At 46.4% G+C, this 18,111-nt stretch overlaps 1 protein-coding gene across 1 annotated transcript in view; it reads right to left on the reverse strand.

Annotated features, from left to right (window-relative positions):
• DDX46 (DEAD-box helicase 46) overlaps nucleotides 1–18,111 on the reverse strand; it is a 142,453-nt gene that overhangs the window by 17,763 nt on the left and 106,579 nt on the right. Inside the window, exons 16-19 of the mRNA XM_069969865.1 lie at nucleotides 11,082–11,275; nucleotides 10,334–10,471; nucleotides 7,952–8,101; nucleotides 6,884–7,114 (exon numbers count right to left, since the gene is read on the reverse strand). Coding sequence (XP_069825966.1) covers nucleotides 6,884–7,114; nucleotides 7,952–8,101; nucleotides 10,334–10,471; nucleotides 11,082–11,275 — 713 coding nt within the window. The remainder of the gene's footprint in view (nucleotides 1–6,883; nucleotides 7,115–7,951; nucleotides 8,102–10,333; nucleotides 10,472–11,081; nucleotides 11,276–18,111) is intronic.

Raw genomic sequence — 18,111 nt, forward strand, 5'->3', positions numbered from 1 at the left:
TATAGAGCTACTGTGGCTGCAGGAGAGGGAGAGAGGGCTGTGCTGCAGTGGAGGCTGGCACCGGGAGGCTGCCCTGCGGAGATTAAGGACAGCACTTGGGTGCCCTGGGACGACCCCCCACCCCCTAAAGAGAGGCCTAAAGGGGCGTTAAGGACAGGAATACTCACCTGTCCGGCATCTTCAGGTGCGCGCAGGGTCACCCCTTCGGTCACCTCGCACCTTGGTGGGGCACCGGAATCCTGCCGCAGGGAGCAGACGTTGGGGGACGGGTGACCGGCGCAGGGAAGGAAAACTTTCCGTGCACCCTCAGGGGGAACTGCGTCTGATGTGGCAGCCCACGACGACAGTCCCCCTGATAACCTAAAAGAAAAACAAAAGAAATAAAACTAAAATAAAAAAGGAGGTGCATGGCACCTGTGTCTACCTCCTACAGACACTAGACTAAAACTGAGTTAGCCTGGTGTCTGTAGGAGGGGTATAGCCTGCCAGGCGGAGTCACCTCTTCTTCTGTCTAGTGTCGCCTCCTAGTGGCAGTAGCCTATACCCACTGGTGCTGTGTCCCCCAATGACAGGCACAAGAAAGTAAACATTTTTTATAGTGTGTGTGTGTGTGTGTGTGTGTGAGATAGATATATATATATATATATATATATATATATATATATATATATATATATATATATATATATATAGCACACATAGCAAATTGGGTGGGCATAGAGTTAAACCATAGGCCTCCTTAGAGTTAAGCCGCCACCTCAGCGCCCATTGGTGTGGGCCGACCTAGTGGGGCATAGAACTTTAGCCAGGCCCTTCCAATGGCACTAGGGAGCGTAGCCAATGTGGTGATGACGTCAGACGGGTGGAGCTACAGTGGCGATGTGGGCAGAGCTAAGTGGCGCCGCACCAGTGTAGAAAAGTCATAATGCAAAAAGGGGGGTGAGTGTCACTTAAAGACATTTTTAAAGTCTTAAAGTGTACCGCTGTATACTCCGGGTGTGCCAACGCCAGAAGTAAAAGTTTTTTACTACTTTTGCGTGCTGTGCGCAATTAAAACTGTGTAAGGCTAGTGCGAAAGGATGAGGATGGGGGGGGGGGGGGGGGTGGAAATGCCAGTTGGGGCACAAGCCGCGGTCAAGATAGAGATACAATGCATGCAGGTGAGCCAGCATTATGCTCTTCCAGCATCCCTGGGTTCATTGGACAGTTAAGCAGGGGCCAGGGTACACCGCTGCTGAGGCCCGAGCAGCAGGAACAACTGGTAAAGTGGATGGCTGATAATGCTTCCACTCACTTGTCCAGCATCCAACCATCTACCCAGTCTACTCCTTCCTTCCAACCTGCGCAATCGCACCAACAGTCATGCCACCCTTGCCAACTCCCAGGAGCTCTTTACGGGTCCTTTTCCCGAATTGGACTCCATTCAAATATGTGAAGAATCCCAGGAGCTACCTGAGGATTTTCTGTATAGCGAATACTGGAGTATCTGCCATCTCCTGGTGACTTTGGTGGTGTGTACCGGCAACCTGCACATCAAATTGTGATTGATGAAGATAAGACACAGTTGCCATTGGGGGAGGCTGTTGGTATGGTGAGTAAGCAGGAGCAGAGTGTGGAAGAGGTGGTGCCGGACGAAGAAGTCACCGACCTGACCAGGCCAGGGGTGATGTCCAGCAGGAAAAGCAGTGGGGATGAGGAGGGCTGTACAGCACTACAAAAGGCAGGAAGAGGCAGAGGACTGTCCCTTAAGAGAATGCAGGGCAGAGGCAGCAAGGCCTCAGCTGTTCCCCATAGCAGCCACCCGCGCAAAGCTTCCCCATCGAGGACACCTTCTTTGGTATGGAGGTATTTTAATGTGTACGCGGATGACAAACTCAGCATGGTTTGCACACACTGCCATTCAAAGAGTAGGGGCTCTTAGAAGAGCAACATGACCACTTCAGGCATGCAGCGTCACTTGGAAGTCAAGCACTGAGCTGAGTGGGAGAGATCAAGCGCACAACTATATGCACCCAGTGTTGCCGCCAGGGTGTATGACTAATAGAGGTGTATGACTATACAGGGGGGGCAGATAGGGGCATATGACTATACATAGGGGGGCGGATAGGGGCGTATGACTATACGGGGGGAGGACAGGGGTGTATGACTATATGGGGGGGGGCGGACAGGGGTGTATGACTATACGGGGGGGGGGGGGGGGGGGCGGACAGGGGCGTATGACTATACATAGGGGGGCGGATAGGGGCGTATGACTAAACAGGGGGGCTGATAGGGGCGTATGACTAAACCGTATGACTAAACAGGGGGGCGGACAAGAATGTATGACTATAGTAGTACAGATGAGGAGGATTAGTAGTACAGGTATCGATGTGTGCTGTAGTAGTACAGGTAAAGATGAGGGGTGTAGTATTAATACAGGTATAGATTAAGGGGTGTCGTAGTACAGGTAAAGATGAGGGGTGTAGTAGTACAGGTAAAGATGAGGGGTGACTGGGGGAAACTGAGGGAGCTGCGGGTGACTCGGGCAAACTGGGGGGGACTAAAGCAAACTGAGGTTGACTGAAGGGGGACTGGGGCAGCTGGGGGTGACTGAAGGGGGACTGGAGCAGACACCAGGGGACTGGGGCAACTGGGGGGGGACTGGAGCAGACACCAGGGGACTGGGGCAACTGGGGGGGAAACAGGGGGACTGGAGCAGACACCAGGGGACTGGGGCAGACACAGGGGGACTGGGGGAGACACAGGGGGACTAGGGCAGCTGGGGGGGACTGGAGCAGACACCAGGGGGACTGGGGGGGGACACAGGGGGAGTGGGGCAGCTGGGGGTGACAGAAGGGGGTCTGGGGCAGGCAGGGGGTGACTGGGGCAGACTGGGGGTGACAGGGGGACTGGGTGTGACACAGGGGGACTGGGGCAGCTGGGGGGGCATGGGGGGACTGGGGCAGACACAAGGGGGACTGGGGAAGCTGGGGGGGGACACAGGGGGAATGGGGCGACTGGGGCAGACACAGGGGGAATGGGGCGACTGGGGCAGACACAGGGGGACTGGGGGAGACACAGGGGGACTGGAGCAGACACCAGGGGGACTGGGGCAGCTGGGGGGGGGGCACAGGGGGACTGGAGCAGCTGGGGGGGACACAGGGGGACTGGAGCAGACACCAGGGGACTGGGGCAGCTAGGGGGGGGGGGTACAGGGGGACTGGGGCAGCTGGGGGGGACTGGAGCAGACACCAGGGGGACTGGGGCAGCAGGGGGGGGACTGGGGCAGCTAGGGGTGACTGAAGGGGGTCTGGGGCAGGCAGGGGGTGACTGGGGCAGACTGAGGGTGACACAGGGGGACTGGGGCAGACACAGGGGGGACACAAGGGGACTGGAGCAGCTGGGGGACACACAGGGGGAATGGAGCAGCTGGAGTGGAGACAGGGGGACTGGGGCAGACGGGGGACTGGGCAGCTGGGGGGGCACAGGGGGACTGGGAGAGGGACACAGGGGGAGTGGGAGGGGGACACAGGGGGAGTGGGAGGGGGACACAGGGGGAGTGGGGGGGACACAGGGGGACTGGGGGGGACTGGGCAGCTGGGGGGGACACAGGGGGACTGGGGGGGCACAGGGGGACTTTGCCCTCCTCTTACTCAGGCACACAGGTCCCCCTCCCAGCCACACATGCAGGGGGAGTGGGAGGGGGACACAGGGGGACTGGGGGGGACACAGGGGGACTGGGAGGGACACAGGGGGACTGGGCAGCTGGGGGGGACACAGGGGGACTGGGCAGCTGGGGGGGACACAGGGGGACTGGGCAGCTGGGGGGGACACAGGGGGACTTTGCCCTCCTCTTAGTCAGGCACACAGGTCCCCCTCCCAGCCACACATGCAGGCCCCGGTCTCTGGAGGAGGCTGCAGAGACTGTAATGGTGATAGCGTCGCTGCCATTACTGCCACTGTACAGCTCCAGGACCCGCAGGACGCTATCACCATTACAGTCTCTGCAGCCTCCTCAAGAGACCGGGACCTGCATGTGTGGCCGGGGAGACGGGACGCGATATGTACAGCTGGTCAGCCGCGGCTGTTAGGCGGAATGCCTGACCGACCTGCACCTCGAGGGCGCTCGGACGGGCGGGGGGCGGGGCGGGCGGCATTGTCACCTGGACCCTGCTGCTCCTCCACCTCCCGCTCTGATACCGGCGTCCCTGCACAAGTTATTGTGCTGTGTGTGCAGTGACGCCGGCATGTCCGAGCTGGAGGAGCAGCAGAAAAAATACAAAAATACCGCAGATACCGTCCTGGCTAAGTTGAGGTCGGTTAACCGACGCCAGTGACGGTATCTGTATTTTTGCGGTATACCGCCCAGCCCTAATATTCACCATACACACAGAAACACTGCTAACAATGCCAGATACCTGTGATATAGAGGTCAGCCATAGTAATATAGAGGGGTCACACATAGTGATATCAAGGGGTCACTGTGGGTGTGGAGCCACAGCATACACACACAGCCTGCTCCAGCCATAGCACATATACACACAGCCTGCTGTAGCCATAGCACACATACACACAGCCTGCTGTAGCCATAGCACACATACACACAGCCTGCTGCAGCCATACGCGTGCACACACACGCGCACACACACACACACACAGCCTGCTGCAGCCATAGCATAAACACACACACAGCCTGCTACAGCCATAGCATAAACACACACACAGCCTGCTGCAGCCATATGCGCACACAGCCTGCTCCAGCCATAGCATACACACACAGCCTGCTGCAGCCATAGCACATGTACACACAGCCTGCTGCAGCCATAGCATGCATACACACAGCCTGCTGCAGCCATAGCATGCATACACACAGCCTGCTGCAGCCATAGCACACATACACACAGCCTGCTGCAGCCATAGCACACATACACACAGCCTGCTGCAGCCATACGCGCACACATGCACAGCCTGCTGCAGCCATACGCGCACACACACACACACACACACACAGCCTGCTGCAGCCATAGCAAACACACACACACACACAGCCTGCTGCAGCCATAGCAAACACACACACACACACACAGCCTGCTGCAGCCATAGCACACATACACACAGCCTGCTGCAGCCATACGCGCACACATGCACAGCCTGCTGCAGCCATACGCGCACACACACACACACACACACACACAGCCTGCTGCAGCCATAGCAAACACACACACACACACACACACACACACAGCCTGCTGCAGCCATAGCAAACACACACACACACACAGCCTGCTGCAGCCATAGCAAACACACACACACACACTGCCTGCTGCAGCCATAGCAAACACACACACACACACAGCCGCAGCCATAGCACACACCACACACAGTCTGCTGCGGCCATAGCACACACACACACACACACACAGCTTGCTGCAGCCATTGTGTGCACACACACAGCTTGCTGCAGCCATTGTGTGCACACACACAGCTTGCTGCAGCCATTGTGTGCACACACACACACACAGCTTGCTGCAGCCATTGTGTGCACACACACACAGCTTGCTGCAGCCATTGTGTGCACACACACACAGCTTGCTGCAGCCATTGTGTGCACACACACAGCTTGCTGCAGCCATAGCACACATACAGCTTGCTGCAGCCATAGCACACATACACACAGCCTGCTGCAGCCATAGAGCACACACAGCCTGCTGTAGCCATCGAACACTGAAGAAAAACACACAATCTTCTCCCAGAGAGAAAACACCACACTGAGGACAGAAGTTACACCTACACTACTTATGTCTTCTCCTCCTCCTCTATATTACACAGGATATCTTCATATTACACTGCTGCTCATCTACAGTCATCCAGCATCCAGGAAGATAACAGCACAGATCTCCCCCCACACAATGGACTCTTCCAGCTCAGAAACAAACTACCAAATAGTGACTAACAACTTTTTCCCGACCACCCTTATCTAATAGGGCCAGTGTCCTATTAGAATGTTGCTCATAATATACATGGATGAGCAAAACTTATAAAATTCATATCAAAACTCAATTCTAAACTGTTGCAAGACTTCTTTAAACTGGAGTCGGAGTCGTTACATTTCTTCCGACTCCAGCCAAAACTAGCTCCTACTCCACAGCCCTGGTCACAGTACTGTAATCTCGGGGACCCCACCCTAGTGTCTGGGACTCCTGCCTATGCTAGAAGTATGCCCACCCACTGCGCAAAACTATACAATGTACAGGTATCCTGTAGCCAATATCCTGTTATACACACTAAACTGTAATACTAAATATAACCAGGTTTCATCAACAGGACAACACAGCAGCTATTAAGTAAATGACTTCTACACAACAGTGTATAGAAGTTACAAAAGGACAATACAGAGGAAGGTTGATAAAAGGGCAAACATTGAAAGACTAACTCACGTCCCTAGAAGATGTGATTTGGGTGTTTCTGCCAGTGGAGCTTGGCTTTCAGTTGTTTGCATAGTCCATAATCAAGGGAGCTGTAGAATGATGGTATGTGCTCCACACACAGAATCTCTACCCCAATACTCACTGGGTCTTAAATACTTTCTGCTGGGCACATTACCTTCCCCACTCACCTCAAGTTACCTGGGTGCTCCTACTGCTCTCCAGCCAATCACTTTGGTGACCAGAGTCAGTAGGTAATAAACCTTAACTGAAGTTTTTAAGGACAAAAGGCAATATGCAGACTATCAATCCCATGATCCTCCACTTGCTTGGCTCATCCTTGAGACAGGATGTGAGCCCAGCTGGGGGTCAAAAACAATAAGATACATAACATACTTCATATTTGTCACAATGCCCAAGCCTTAAACTTCCACATCTCCAAACTGCTGGACCTGTTTCCTGTATACCATTACACTCACCTGGGCTTCTGCACCTAAGTTCTTGTTTACACTGAGCTTTTTGGCCAAACGTCTGGCGATTTCCAACTTCTCTGCATTTCCTGCTGTGGGCGCTGGGGTACTAGATACAGCAGCTCCTCCTCCTGTACCTGCAGCTCCGACACCACCAACTGTTCCACCAGGTACCCCAGGTCCCGCCATGTCTTTCACTCTCTTCTTAGAGTTGAACATGCTTTCAATTTGTTCATCAATCTGAAATAAAAAAAAAAAAATACATTTGACAGACTGCAAACATAGTCAAGGCTGCAACCTCTAGTAGACATGAGAACTGAAAATTTACAGTGTACATACAGGTATGAATATGAAAAAAACAGTAAAAATAACGCTTAAGTCACAATGGTTACAAATATTTTCAACATACAATGTTCTTTCCTAGGTGATCGTAAGGGTCCTATTACACAGGTTGACATCACCCTGTGTAACAGGGCTAGTGATCAGCGGGTGAATTAGCAAGTTCTCATTCACTGTCTTATGGGATCATTTAACCAGCAAAAAACTGACCAACCATCAGCCAAAACCTTCCCTATATAATATAGGTTTGTATAACTAATGGCAAATTGAAGCTAAGGGACACTTGTCTACTGAGCCATGTAAACAAGACTTAGTGACTTCGACTGTATAATACAGTCAACTTAAAGTGTACCTGTCACGAAGCATGAAATCCATTCTCGAACAGAAGTTCAGAGATCTATGGATACAACCATGCCGGGTTGGTAGTGTGGACAAACACAACTGGATCAGAATGGGTTTTAGCGAGCAGTACTAACTAAGTATATATCCAAAATTACAGCTGCAGAATGGATTTGAGACAGGTGGCACTTAAAACACCACATTCAACACACAAGGCCACAGACTGCTAAAACACAATGGTATAGTCTTGATTTTAGCTGTGTGAGGTTAACAGTGAGCTGCTGTCAGTGTATACCGAACAAATTATACAGTGTCAATGTTAGACCCATCTGTGTTTGCTTTGCATGTAATGTGTATTAAGTACAGATCTTATAGAGATGAAACCAATTACAGACTTACATCAAGAGCAGTGTCCTCGTCGTCTGAATCTTGAAGACCAAGTGCTGCCTTTTGCAGCTTCTTCCTTTCATTGGCCAAAGCTTGTTCTGTTTCATCAAACTTAAATCCTTTACCAGAGAACCCACTTGTTTTCTTAATCACTTTACCTTCCTAAGAAAAAAAGAGGGATACATAAATGTACTAGATATGATGTGCATTAGGAAGGGTGCTACTATTTCAGAACTCTAAATGCAGATTAACGTTACTCAAAGCGTATCCAGGATTACAAAATCATTGCAGATTTCTTTCAGATATGGCACCATGTTTGTTCTCAGTTTGTGTGTGGCATTGAAATAAAGGGATGTAATGCCATACACAACCCAATGACAGGTGTGGAGCTGCTTTTTGATAAAAGTATCAATATTTTTCTAATGCTGAATAATGCCTTTAACTGTCTTCATTTTCTCATTAAGGATATAAAGAGAATATATCATCCTCATCAGCATCAGCTCCACTGCCTTTAAATAAAGAAGCAGCATGGATGCCTTAATGTCACTTAGTAAAACAGAAATTACCCATTCTTCCTTACTACACAAGCAGTGTAGGAGTTAAGACTCACTGCTGGGTGCCCCAGTCGTGTCACAATGACTATACATTTATCACATCCTGAAAACAAATTTCTTAGCATTAATACTCTTAACCCCTTGCCTCTGCAGCCTGTTTTGGCCTTAATGCCGAGGGCCTATTTTTCAAATCTGACCTGTTTCTCTTTTAATTATCGCGGTTATTCTGAGATAGTTTTTTTCGTGACATATTACTCTTTATGTTTGTGGTATACTTTGGCTAATTCAGTCAGTAGTTTTTGTAAAAAATTAAATAAAATTGGCGCAAAAATTTGAAAGTTTACATTTCTTTATTTTCAAAATTCTCTTGTTCTAAGAAAAATAGTCATGTTACAAACTAATCATTACAGCAACATCTACAACATGTCTACGTTATGGTGACATCATTAAAGGACAAGTGCAATGAAAAACTTTTTCCCAGTAATTGAAGCACATTACAAAGTTATATAACTATGCAATATGCTTCAATCACCTATCTGCCTCCCTTCCCTGTCTTTTCCCCCCTACACCCCCCACCAGGAAGTGTCCTAACTCACACAGACCTAATGACTGTCGTCACCATCACCAAGCTCCTCTCTCAGCTCCTTCTCCTGTTACAGCAGCCCCCCCTCCCTCCCCTGCCTTGTCAGGTGACTCAGCTTGCTCAGCTCCAATTGGCTTAACAACTGCAAGCCATCACTTGGACTGGGGAGGGGGGGCTGCGGTAACAGGACCTAGACCAGCCCTCCTGCTGATGACTCATCCTCACAAGAAGGAGCTGCCTGGTGATGGTGACGACAGTAATTAGGTCTGTGTGAGTTAGGACACTTCTTGGTGGGGGGTGGAGGGGGGAAAAGACAGGGAAGGGAGACAGATAGGTGATTGAAGCATATTACAGAGTTATATAACTTTGTAATGTGCTTCAATTACTGGGAAAAAGTTTTTCAAGGCACTTGTCCTTTAAGTGAACTTCCTTTTACTTTTTAGGATGTTAGAGGAAATTTTGCAATTTCTGATTTTATTAGGGATCAGTTTAGTTCTGAAGTGGATTTGTGGGGCCTATATATTAGTTACCCCCATAAATCTCTTTACTGTAAAAACTGCATCTCTCAAAGTAGCATTTCACAAGTATATTAACCCTTTAGGTATTTCGCTGAAATTTAAGCAAGTCGGAGGAGAAATTTAAAATTTTCATTTTTTTTGGCAGATGTTCCATTTTAATCAGCGAATACTAACTGAGAAATGAAACTCAATATTTATTCCCCGAATTCCAATGTTTCTAGAAATCCCCCATATGTGGCCGCAGTGCGTCACCTGACTCAACCACAGGCCTCAGACATGACAGAGAACTGGTGAATTTTCGGGCTTTTTTATGTTTTTTTTTTTAAGCTATTATACCATCTCACGGAGGCCTTGCGGTTGACGTTTTCATCTGTACCAGTCTGGGGGACACCCTGATTTTATTTTATTAAATTTTTTTTGAGGTGATACAAATAAAAAAACACAATTTAGCTGCTGTTTTTATAAAAAAAATTTACGCAGTTTAATAAATATGAAATATAAAGCCATGTAAACAATGCTGTGCAACATTGTTTATTGTCTATGTTCACACAATGTTCTGCAACAACAGGACAGGCCTGGAGGCTTTCACTAGGTGAACTAGCTGCCATAATACCTAACAGCACCCTACATTTATATAATGAGGAGACTAATAGGGTGACCATGGAAGCCTTCCCATCTAACTGCCTAAAAGCTTAAAGCATTAATGTCAAACACATGCAGTATAAAGAATACATCTTACAGCCTTTTGCTGCTCTTTGAACTCTGACCACAACTTCTCCAACTCAGGGGGAACTGCAGTCCCTGAAAGCTCCAAAGCTTTGATGATATCCCCTGCATGGCGGGCCTGATCCTCTGTGATAAATGTAAAGGCATATCCCTAAAAAAATAAAGCACACCATGTGATCATTTCAAACAAGTTATCACAATTCTCTATACATTGAGTTGCAGCTTTGGACACATTGCATCACCTGCACTCCAACATTTGTTTGACAGACCCTTATTCAATCATCTGGCTGTGGATGATACATGTATGGGTATAATATTTCTGAAAGGGTGGGTAAAAACTGCTTATGCAAAGAATAAAAGTTTAATATTTTCAGGGTAAATTGTCCTGGTATCCTCAAGACACCCAACAACCCTGCAGTTACAGTAATAAATACAGCGTTGGATTTCTATACACTTCGCAGGTCTGATGTTTAACTGCATGTATAATTGTGTATTAAAAGTACTCAGCATAGAACTCACACTATACTATGCTTTAGGTGATTGTCTATTAAAAAGGGGAAGTCTAGTTATTTTTCCCCGAGGAAAAAATACCTGACCCAAATGATTGATAGCCCGCTAAGCCAGTCAGTGACTGGAGCGAAGTCCTGCTCCAGGAGTGGGATGTCAATCAGCCGGGTCATGACGGTTATTATGTACCCACCGCCCCCGAAAAATCATTGCAGCGCCAGACTTCTCCTTAAAACTTAAAAAATTTCACTGACCTTATTCCCGGCTCTGCCTGTACGTCCAGCTCTGTGCACATAGTCTTCATAGTGATTTGGGCAAGAATAATTTATCACCAAGATTAGATGCTTGACATCAAGTCCTCGAGCCGCCACTGAGGTGGCCACTAGGAGCTTGCACACACCATTTTTAAAGTCACTGATGATGCTATCTCTGTCATACTGATCAATGCCTGAAGTGAAGACATAAAATAGTTACATACAAAGAAGGTAAAGATACTAAAGGGGTACTGCGGAACAAAAAAAAAAAAAAAAAGGATTTACCTATCAACTGGTGTCAGAAAGTTATACAGATTTGTAAAAGACTTCCATTAAAAAAAAAAAACTCAAGTCTATGTCCTGCAGTAAATCCTGCTTTCTTTCCAGTCTGACACCTTTACTGCCATTTCTGTCTGTGACAGGACAGATCACTGTGTACACCCTTCCAGCAGTACTGGAAGCCTTGACATTTTAAAATGAAATTCATTTACACATCTATAGAACTTTCTGACACTAACAGATCTAAAAACATTTCCCCCCACTGGAGTAACCCTTTAAAGTGTTACTGTCATTAATTATTATTATTTTTTATTTTTTTATTTTTTGCAGAAATCAATAGTCCAGGCGATTTTAAGAAACTTTTTAATTGGGTTTATTAGGCAAATATGCCATTATATACATTTAGGGGAGGGTCCCCCCCACCTCTCCTGTCATCCACTGCTCAGAATCAGGAAATCTCGACTTTTTTTTATCAGTCGGATCCTGTCTGTGCTATGGAGAGGGGAGGGGGGGGGAGGAGGGAGGTTAGATCGGTAGCAGAGAACAAAGGATTACACAGGAGCTATTCAGAGGTCAGTGGTGACATCAGAGGAGAGATCGAGGTCATGTAGCTGTAAATAAACTCTTTGTTGTCCTGTTTTGGTGCCTCATCTTTCTCTCTCCCCTCTCCATAGGAAAACCATGAAGACGGGGGAGAGCTTCAAACTGCTTTTTCATGACACAAAATTAATTTTTCGGCTAATAAACCCAATTACAAGGTTTCTTAAAATCGCCTGTACAATTGATTTTTGCAAAAAGAATTTTTAACGACAGTGACACTAAGTTACGCCACTTGAAAGTTGGGTCATACGAGTTAGGACATATCCTAGTACCTTAAAGTGAATGTCCACCTGCCAGCACCATTTATTTTAAAGGTCCAAAACTGTGCTTGAGGGGGGTGTGGACTGGCTGTGTGAGGAGATGGATGCTTGAAGCAGAAGCTCCTGCTACCATAGAGCAACTAATGTGATTCATGGCCCGAATCCAAAGGTTTTTCTTACCCCAAGAAGAATCCATTACACCCTAACGGCTTCTAGATCCAGGAAAATCTAGAGCTAAACCTCACAAGCTGGCAATTTTTTTTTTTTTTTACCAGTAAGCGAAGCAGGAAGAAAATCAAGATGGAGCCAGCGACCGAACTACTGCACTTCCCAGTCCTCTGACTCAGCACCTAAGCGCAGCAAAATCAGCTGCCCGACTGCTGCAGGCATACTGGAGGAGCTCCTAGGTCCCACCACACTTGACTAAAAGTTTTGGGCACTGCAAGAGAGGAAGAGGCGCCAGGTGGACGCCATCTTGAAGCCAGGCTGCAGCACCAGGGAAACCCCCCGTTGAGCTCGTGCCTCACCCGCATGACAGTCCCATAAAGCAACACCAAAAGCGGCAACAACATGTTGAGGACTGGGCAAGTGAGGTAAGCGCTGCAGGACATATTACAGCAGACACGCATGTGTATATGGACGCTCTGCCATCTACAAGCATGCCTTTGACTGAGTGCACTTTGAAAACTATGTTAATGGTGCTAAAACAATCAATTCATGCAGACTTGTATCATAGTTTGCAGGCTATCCGCATGGCAGAAAGAGTTTAACATGTAGAGACGAAGATTGGTGTAATCACATAATGAGCTCACTGACGTACATTATGAGTTGGAAGCAGTAGTAGATAACATGAGGCTGAGAATAGCAGACCTAGAGGAAAGGTCCAGTTTAAACAATGTAAAGTTCCATTGTATATTAAATTGTTCCAGCAGCGGAGTTGAAAAGCTTTATTCAAGGTATGATGGCGCACACAGTCCTCTGGCCAAGACACTGGGCTAAGGATGTACCAAAAGGTTTTAAGCTCACATGCACTTTTTTCATATAAAAGAAGATCCTGATGTATGCAGCTAGAAAGGCGGAGAACCTACCAGAAAAGTTTTAAAAGATTTAGCTTTTTACTGCTCTCTGCTATCACACTTCCAGAAGCTTAACCCAGTGACTACAATTCTCCGGAACCAGAAGATACTATATGGAGGAGCATTTCCAGTTAAATTTCTAGGTCACCAGTATGACTCCTGCATGTCGCCTTAACATTACTGTAAGGCTGGGTCCACACTGCGTTTTTAGCATACGTTTAACTAATCAGTTTTTTTTATTGAAAAAAAAAAAAAAAAAAAAATAGTGTCAGCAACGTTTTTGTGTCCGTCAAAAAAAAAAAAAAAAAAAAAAAAAAAAGGATCCGTTTTGATCAGTTTTTTTTTATAATGGAAGTCCATGGAAAAACGGATGTACACAAATGCATCCTTTTTTGCAATCCATTTTCCATCCGTTTTTTTTTTTTTTTTTTTTTCAAAAACGCAGTGTGAACCCAGCCTAACACAAGTGGATTACGACTGCCGACAAGACTGATCATCTGCTTTATTTGCAGGTCCTGACATACACTAAAGTATTATGGTTTTCTAAGGCTACGTTCACATTAGCGTTTGACCATCCGGCACCATTCAGTCTACCTTTTCAGTTTTAGAGTAAGCAAAACGGAAACTGTCGGATCCGTTAAAATCCCCATAGATTCCCATGCTATTTTAGTGTGCTCCGTTTGCATGCAATCCGTTCAAGATCCGTTTTTTTTGAACGGAAGAAAAAAATAGTTTGCAGTATTTTTCTTTCCGCTTAAAAAAAACGGATTACGAACGGAAAGTGCACTTCCGTTTTTGTACTTGTAGTCAATGAGGACGGATCTAAAACGGAAGGTATTTTCGTTCACATCCGTTTTTTCCATCCGTTTTTGCACTGAGCATGCGCAAAAGCAGCAAGAAACCAAAGAAAAATAAACGGATAGAAAAACGGATGCTGACCGATGCAAACGGATGCAAACTGATGTACAAGTCAGTTTTTTTTAAGCCAAAATACAAACGGACCATTAAAAAAAGATGAACATTTTGCAACCAGTTTGCATCAGTCTGCTCATCCGTTTAATTAATATAGACGGATCTGTTAGAAACCAAGAAACAAAGAAAAACGCTAGTGTGGCCGAAAGTATTGACTAGAAGTATAGACTACGCTCCAGGCATATGAAATGCGTTCCCATATACCCTATCAGGCATCTTGTCCTAGTAGTTGGAACTTTTAATGTGTTATGTAATATAGTTTCAATAAACTAAAATAAAATAAATATAATAAAAGGGCAATGCAGACTTCTCCAAGTCCTTAAGGCAGCAGGGAAATACAAACCAGGCTGTCTGATCTTAAAGGGGTACTCCGGGCTATGGGTATTTTTACTGTATGACCGGGGAGGGGGTGGATATAGACACAGACATCCACTTACGTCCCCGGATTGTACCGCCCCCGTTCTCCTGTCCCGCTGCCGCTTCCTGGTCTGAGCTGCACGTCGTCTCAAAGCAGCTCAGCCATTCAGCGGCCGAGACGGGACCCCGCTACGACCGCTAAATGGCCGAGCTGCCTTGAGACGTCACGTCTCAAGCCGCAGCTCAGACCAGGAAGCAGCAGCGGGACGGGAGAACGGGGCGGCGCAATACGGGACCCGGAGCTGGAACTGGGGAGGTAAGTGGATGGCGGCGTCTATATCCACCCCTTCCCTGGCCATACAGAAAAATACCCCTACACCAGAGTACCTCTTTAGTCAGCTATTTTAATGGTGTACCGAACCCTGAGTGGGACACAGTGTCTCCAACACGCTGAAGGTAGTCTGGAATTAGACGTATCCTTCATTCATTCATATGATGTCTGGAGAGCACAACATGATTCTGAAAAAGAACTTTACTTTTGATTCGGATGCACGTAATAATTATGCAAGATTTGACCTTTTTGTTGTTGACAGACATCCATTGACGAATGCTACTTTGTCTGACATTGGACAAATAACGTGGTCTGACCACTCCCCAGGGACCATTACCATGACTGAATTAAACACCCACCACATATTTATGGAGCGTTAAGAAATCTGGCCTCAGCCAACTTTACAGGCAGCAGGGGAGAGTAACAACGAAGCATTGCTTACTTTTCCCCATGCCATGATGCAGCTGTGATGATGTTGCAACTCTGGGGAAAAGGCCTGTCCCGGATGATGTCCCGCCCCAGTCACTGACTGGCTGAGCGGCCAGTCCATCAGCCGGGTCTGGACATCACATGATGAAGGGCACTGGGGAGAGGAGAGTTATTTATTATTTTACCCCCTGCCCCCGCAATTTATAAAAAAAAAAAAAAAAAAAAAAACACTGGGGAGGCCTGACTTCTCCTGTAATAGCTTCTTGTTAAATCATTCCACCCACTCTGAGACCGTTGAAAGATCTACATACATACATACATACTTCACAACCATACTTCCTACCAAAAAGAGGCAAAAACCTATTTTACATAACACTGGTCAACAACCCAAAAAGGTTCCAGCATGAAAACAGTTGATCTTAACTAATTTTGGGGTGCTGAGATCGAAAATGATGTTCAAATTTTGAAATTGGCTCTAATTTTCAAGATATAGACGTACTTTCTATATTTCTCACAGCCTGTTATACAATACTGGGAAAAGTTTGCATCATCAGTATTGCATCATCAACTGGTATATTGCATCATCTAATGGTGCGTTTACACAGGCAGATTTATCTGACAGATTTTTTAAGCCAAAGCTAGAGACAGACTATAAACAGGGAACAGGTCATAAAGGAGAGACTAAGATTTCTCCTCTTTTCAAATCTATTCCTGGTTTTGGCTTCCAAAATCTGTCAGATAAATCTGCCTGTGTAAACGCACCATTAGAATGACCAATATGGAAAAAAGGTATCAGGGTGAGGCTAGGTTCATACTGCGTTTTTGCAAACCGTTTTCTTCACGGATGCATTTGTGTGCATCAGTTTTGATTAGTTTTTCCATTGACTTCCATTATAAGAAAAAAAAAGATCCGTTGTTTTTTAACGGACACAAAAGTAGTTTCAGCTACGTTTTTGTATCCGTAAAAAAAAATGGATCTGTTTTGATCCTTTTTTTTAATAATGGAAGTCAATGGAAAAACGGATCAAAACAGATGCGTCGGGCTGCACGTCTGCATCCTTTTTTCACTGATTCCTGAAGTGCAGCCCGACGTGGGACCGAAAACGAGGTGTGAACATACCCTTACAGGGGCAATCTATATAGGGAGCAGCAGGACACTGGAGCCCTCTACTGTGGGCAGCAATACATGGGGCCATCTCCTACTACAGGGATGGGGAACCTTGGCTCTCCAGCTGTTGCAAAACTACAACTCCCATCATGCCTGGATATCCCAGACATGATGAGAGTTGTAGTTTTGCAGCAGCTGGAAAGGCAAGGTTCCCTACCCCTGTCCTATAGTGCAGCACCGTAGAGAGGAGCTGAGGGGATTCCCCCCTCTGCAAGGGGCCACTCTGCTGCATGGCCAGGGTGACAAGGGTTAATTGGCGGGGGGGGGGGGGGGGGCACAGACAGGGATATCTCTATGGAGCGCCAGAGGAAGCATAATGCATGCCTCCGGCGCTCCTTTCACTTCAGTGGATGCGGTGCCAGATAGCTTAGCTGTCCGTACGTCAGAACGCTGCATGTAGCGTTCTGATGTGCGGTCTGTCTGTCGGTCCGGCGGCATCAGTTGTAGAACGGATCATCCGAACTGTCCGACTGAAAACAATGGGATCAGTTCAAAGATGCGTTTCCCTCTGGGGATTCTCTACTGCACCGGAGGGAAACGCCGACGGATGGACGCATATATGTAAACTAGGCCTTATCAGAGACAATCCCATGTATGAATACAAAAGACATGTGTAAATGCACCGAGATGCCATTGAATAAGGACCTACATTCCAGAGTTCAATAAACATAATTTGTAAAAATTCTTGGATATGCCTGTAAATTGTAGTTGATTTCAGATAGAACTAAGTTTCCTATGAATATATTTCAAAGGTTTATGAACAGTAAACTCGCTTCCTTATGATTCCAGAAGTAATAAATATGTCGGCTATTATACTGTATTCTATACAATTCACGAAACAGTAAAATGAGAACTCTTCGATATCATAGAAACTAGAGCCAATCAACATTTTTCCTTGTGATATTTGAATTCAGCACATAAAAATCATTAAGAAATGGATAATTTTATTTCTGAACCAAACAACTTTTGAAAATTTGTTGCCCAGTGAATCAATTAAATATACTTTATTAATAGACAAAAAATACACAATTAAAATGTATATTAAAAAATTACAAGGTGGGGTAAAGTATACACATAGGGGTACAGTCACTGGTATATAAACATAATACAACAATTCACATATGATTATAAGTGAGAAACAAAGTAAAATCCCTCTATGGGGAGACTACAACTCACAGCATGTCCAAGATACATAAATAATCTCATTGAACACAGGCTCAACTATTTAATTGCTGCCGTAAGCATGCGACTGATACTATCGCTATTGCACCACCCCTAATAAGGTATAGCATAAGGTGCTATTAGTATACTGAAAAACTATTCCAAATAATATGGAGAGTAAGTCCCCTCCGTGAACAAGCAAATCGCGAAACGTGTGTTGGAGGCAGTATAGCACGCATATTACATCAGGTATGGTCATTGGGACCTGGGGGACTCACTCTCCATATTATTTGGAAAGGCTCTTCATTATACTAATAGCACCTTATGCTATACCTTATTAGGGGTGGTGCAATAGCGATAGTATCAGTCGCATGCTTACAGCAGCATTTGAATAGTT

The sequence above is a fragment of the Dendropsophus ebraccatus genome, chromosome 1 (genome assembly GCF_027789765.1).
Source record: "Dendropsophus ebraccatus isolate aDenEbr1 chromosome 1, aDenEbr1.pat, whole genome shotgun sequence".
NCBI lineage: Eukaryota > Metazoa > Chordata > Amphibia > Anura > Hylidae > Dendropsophus > Dendropsophus ebraccatus.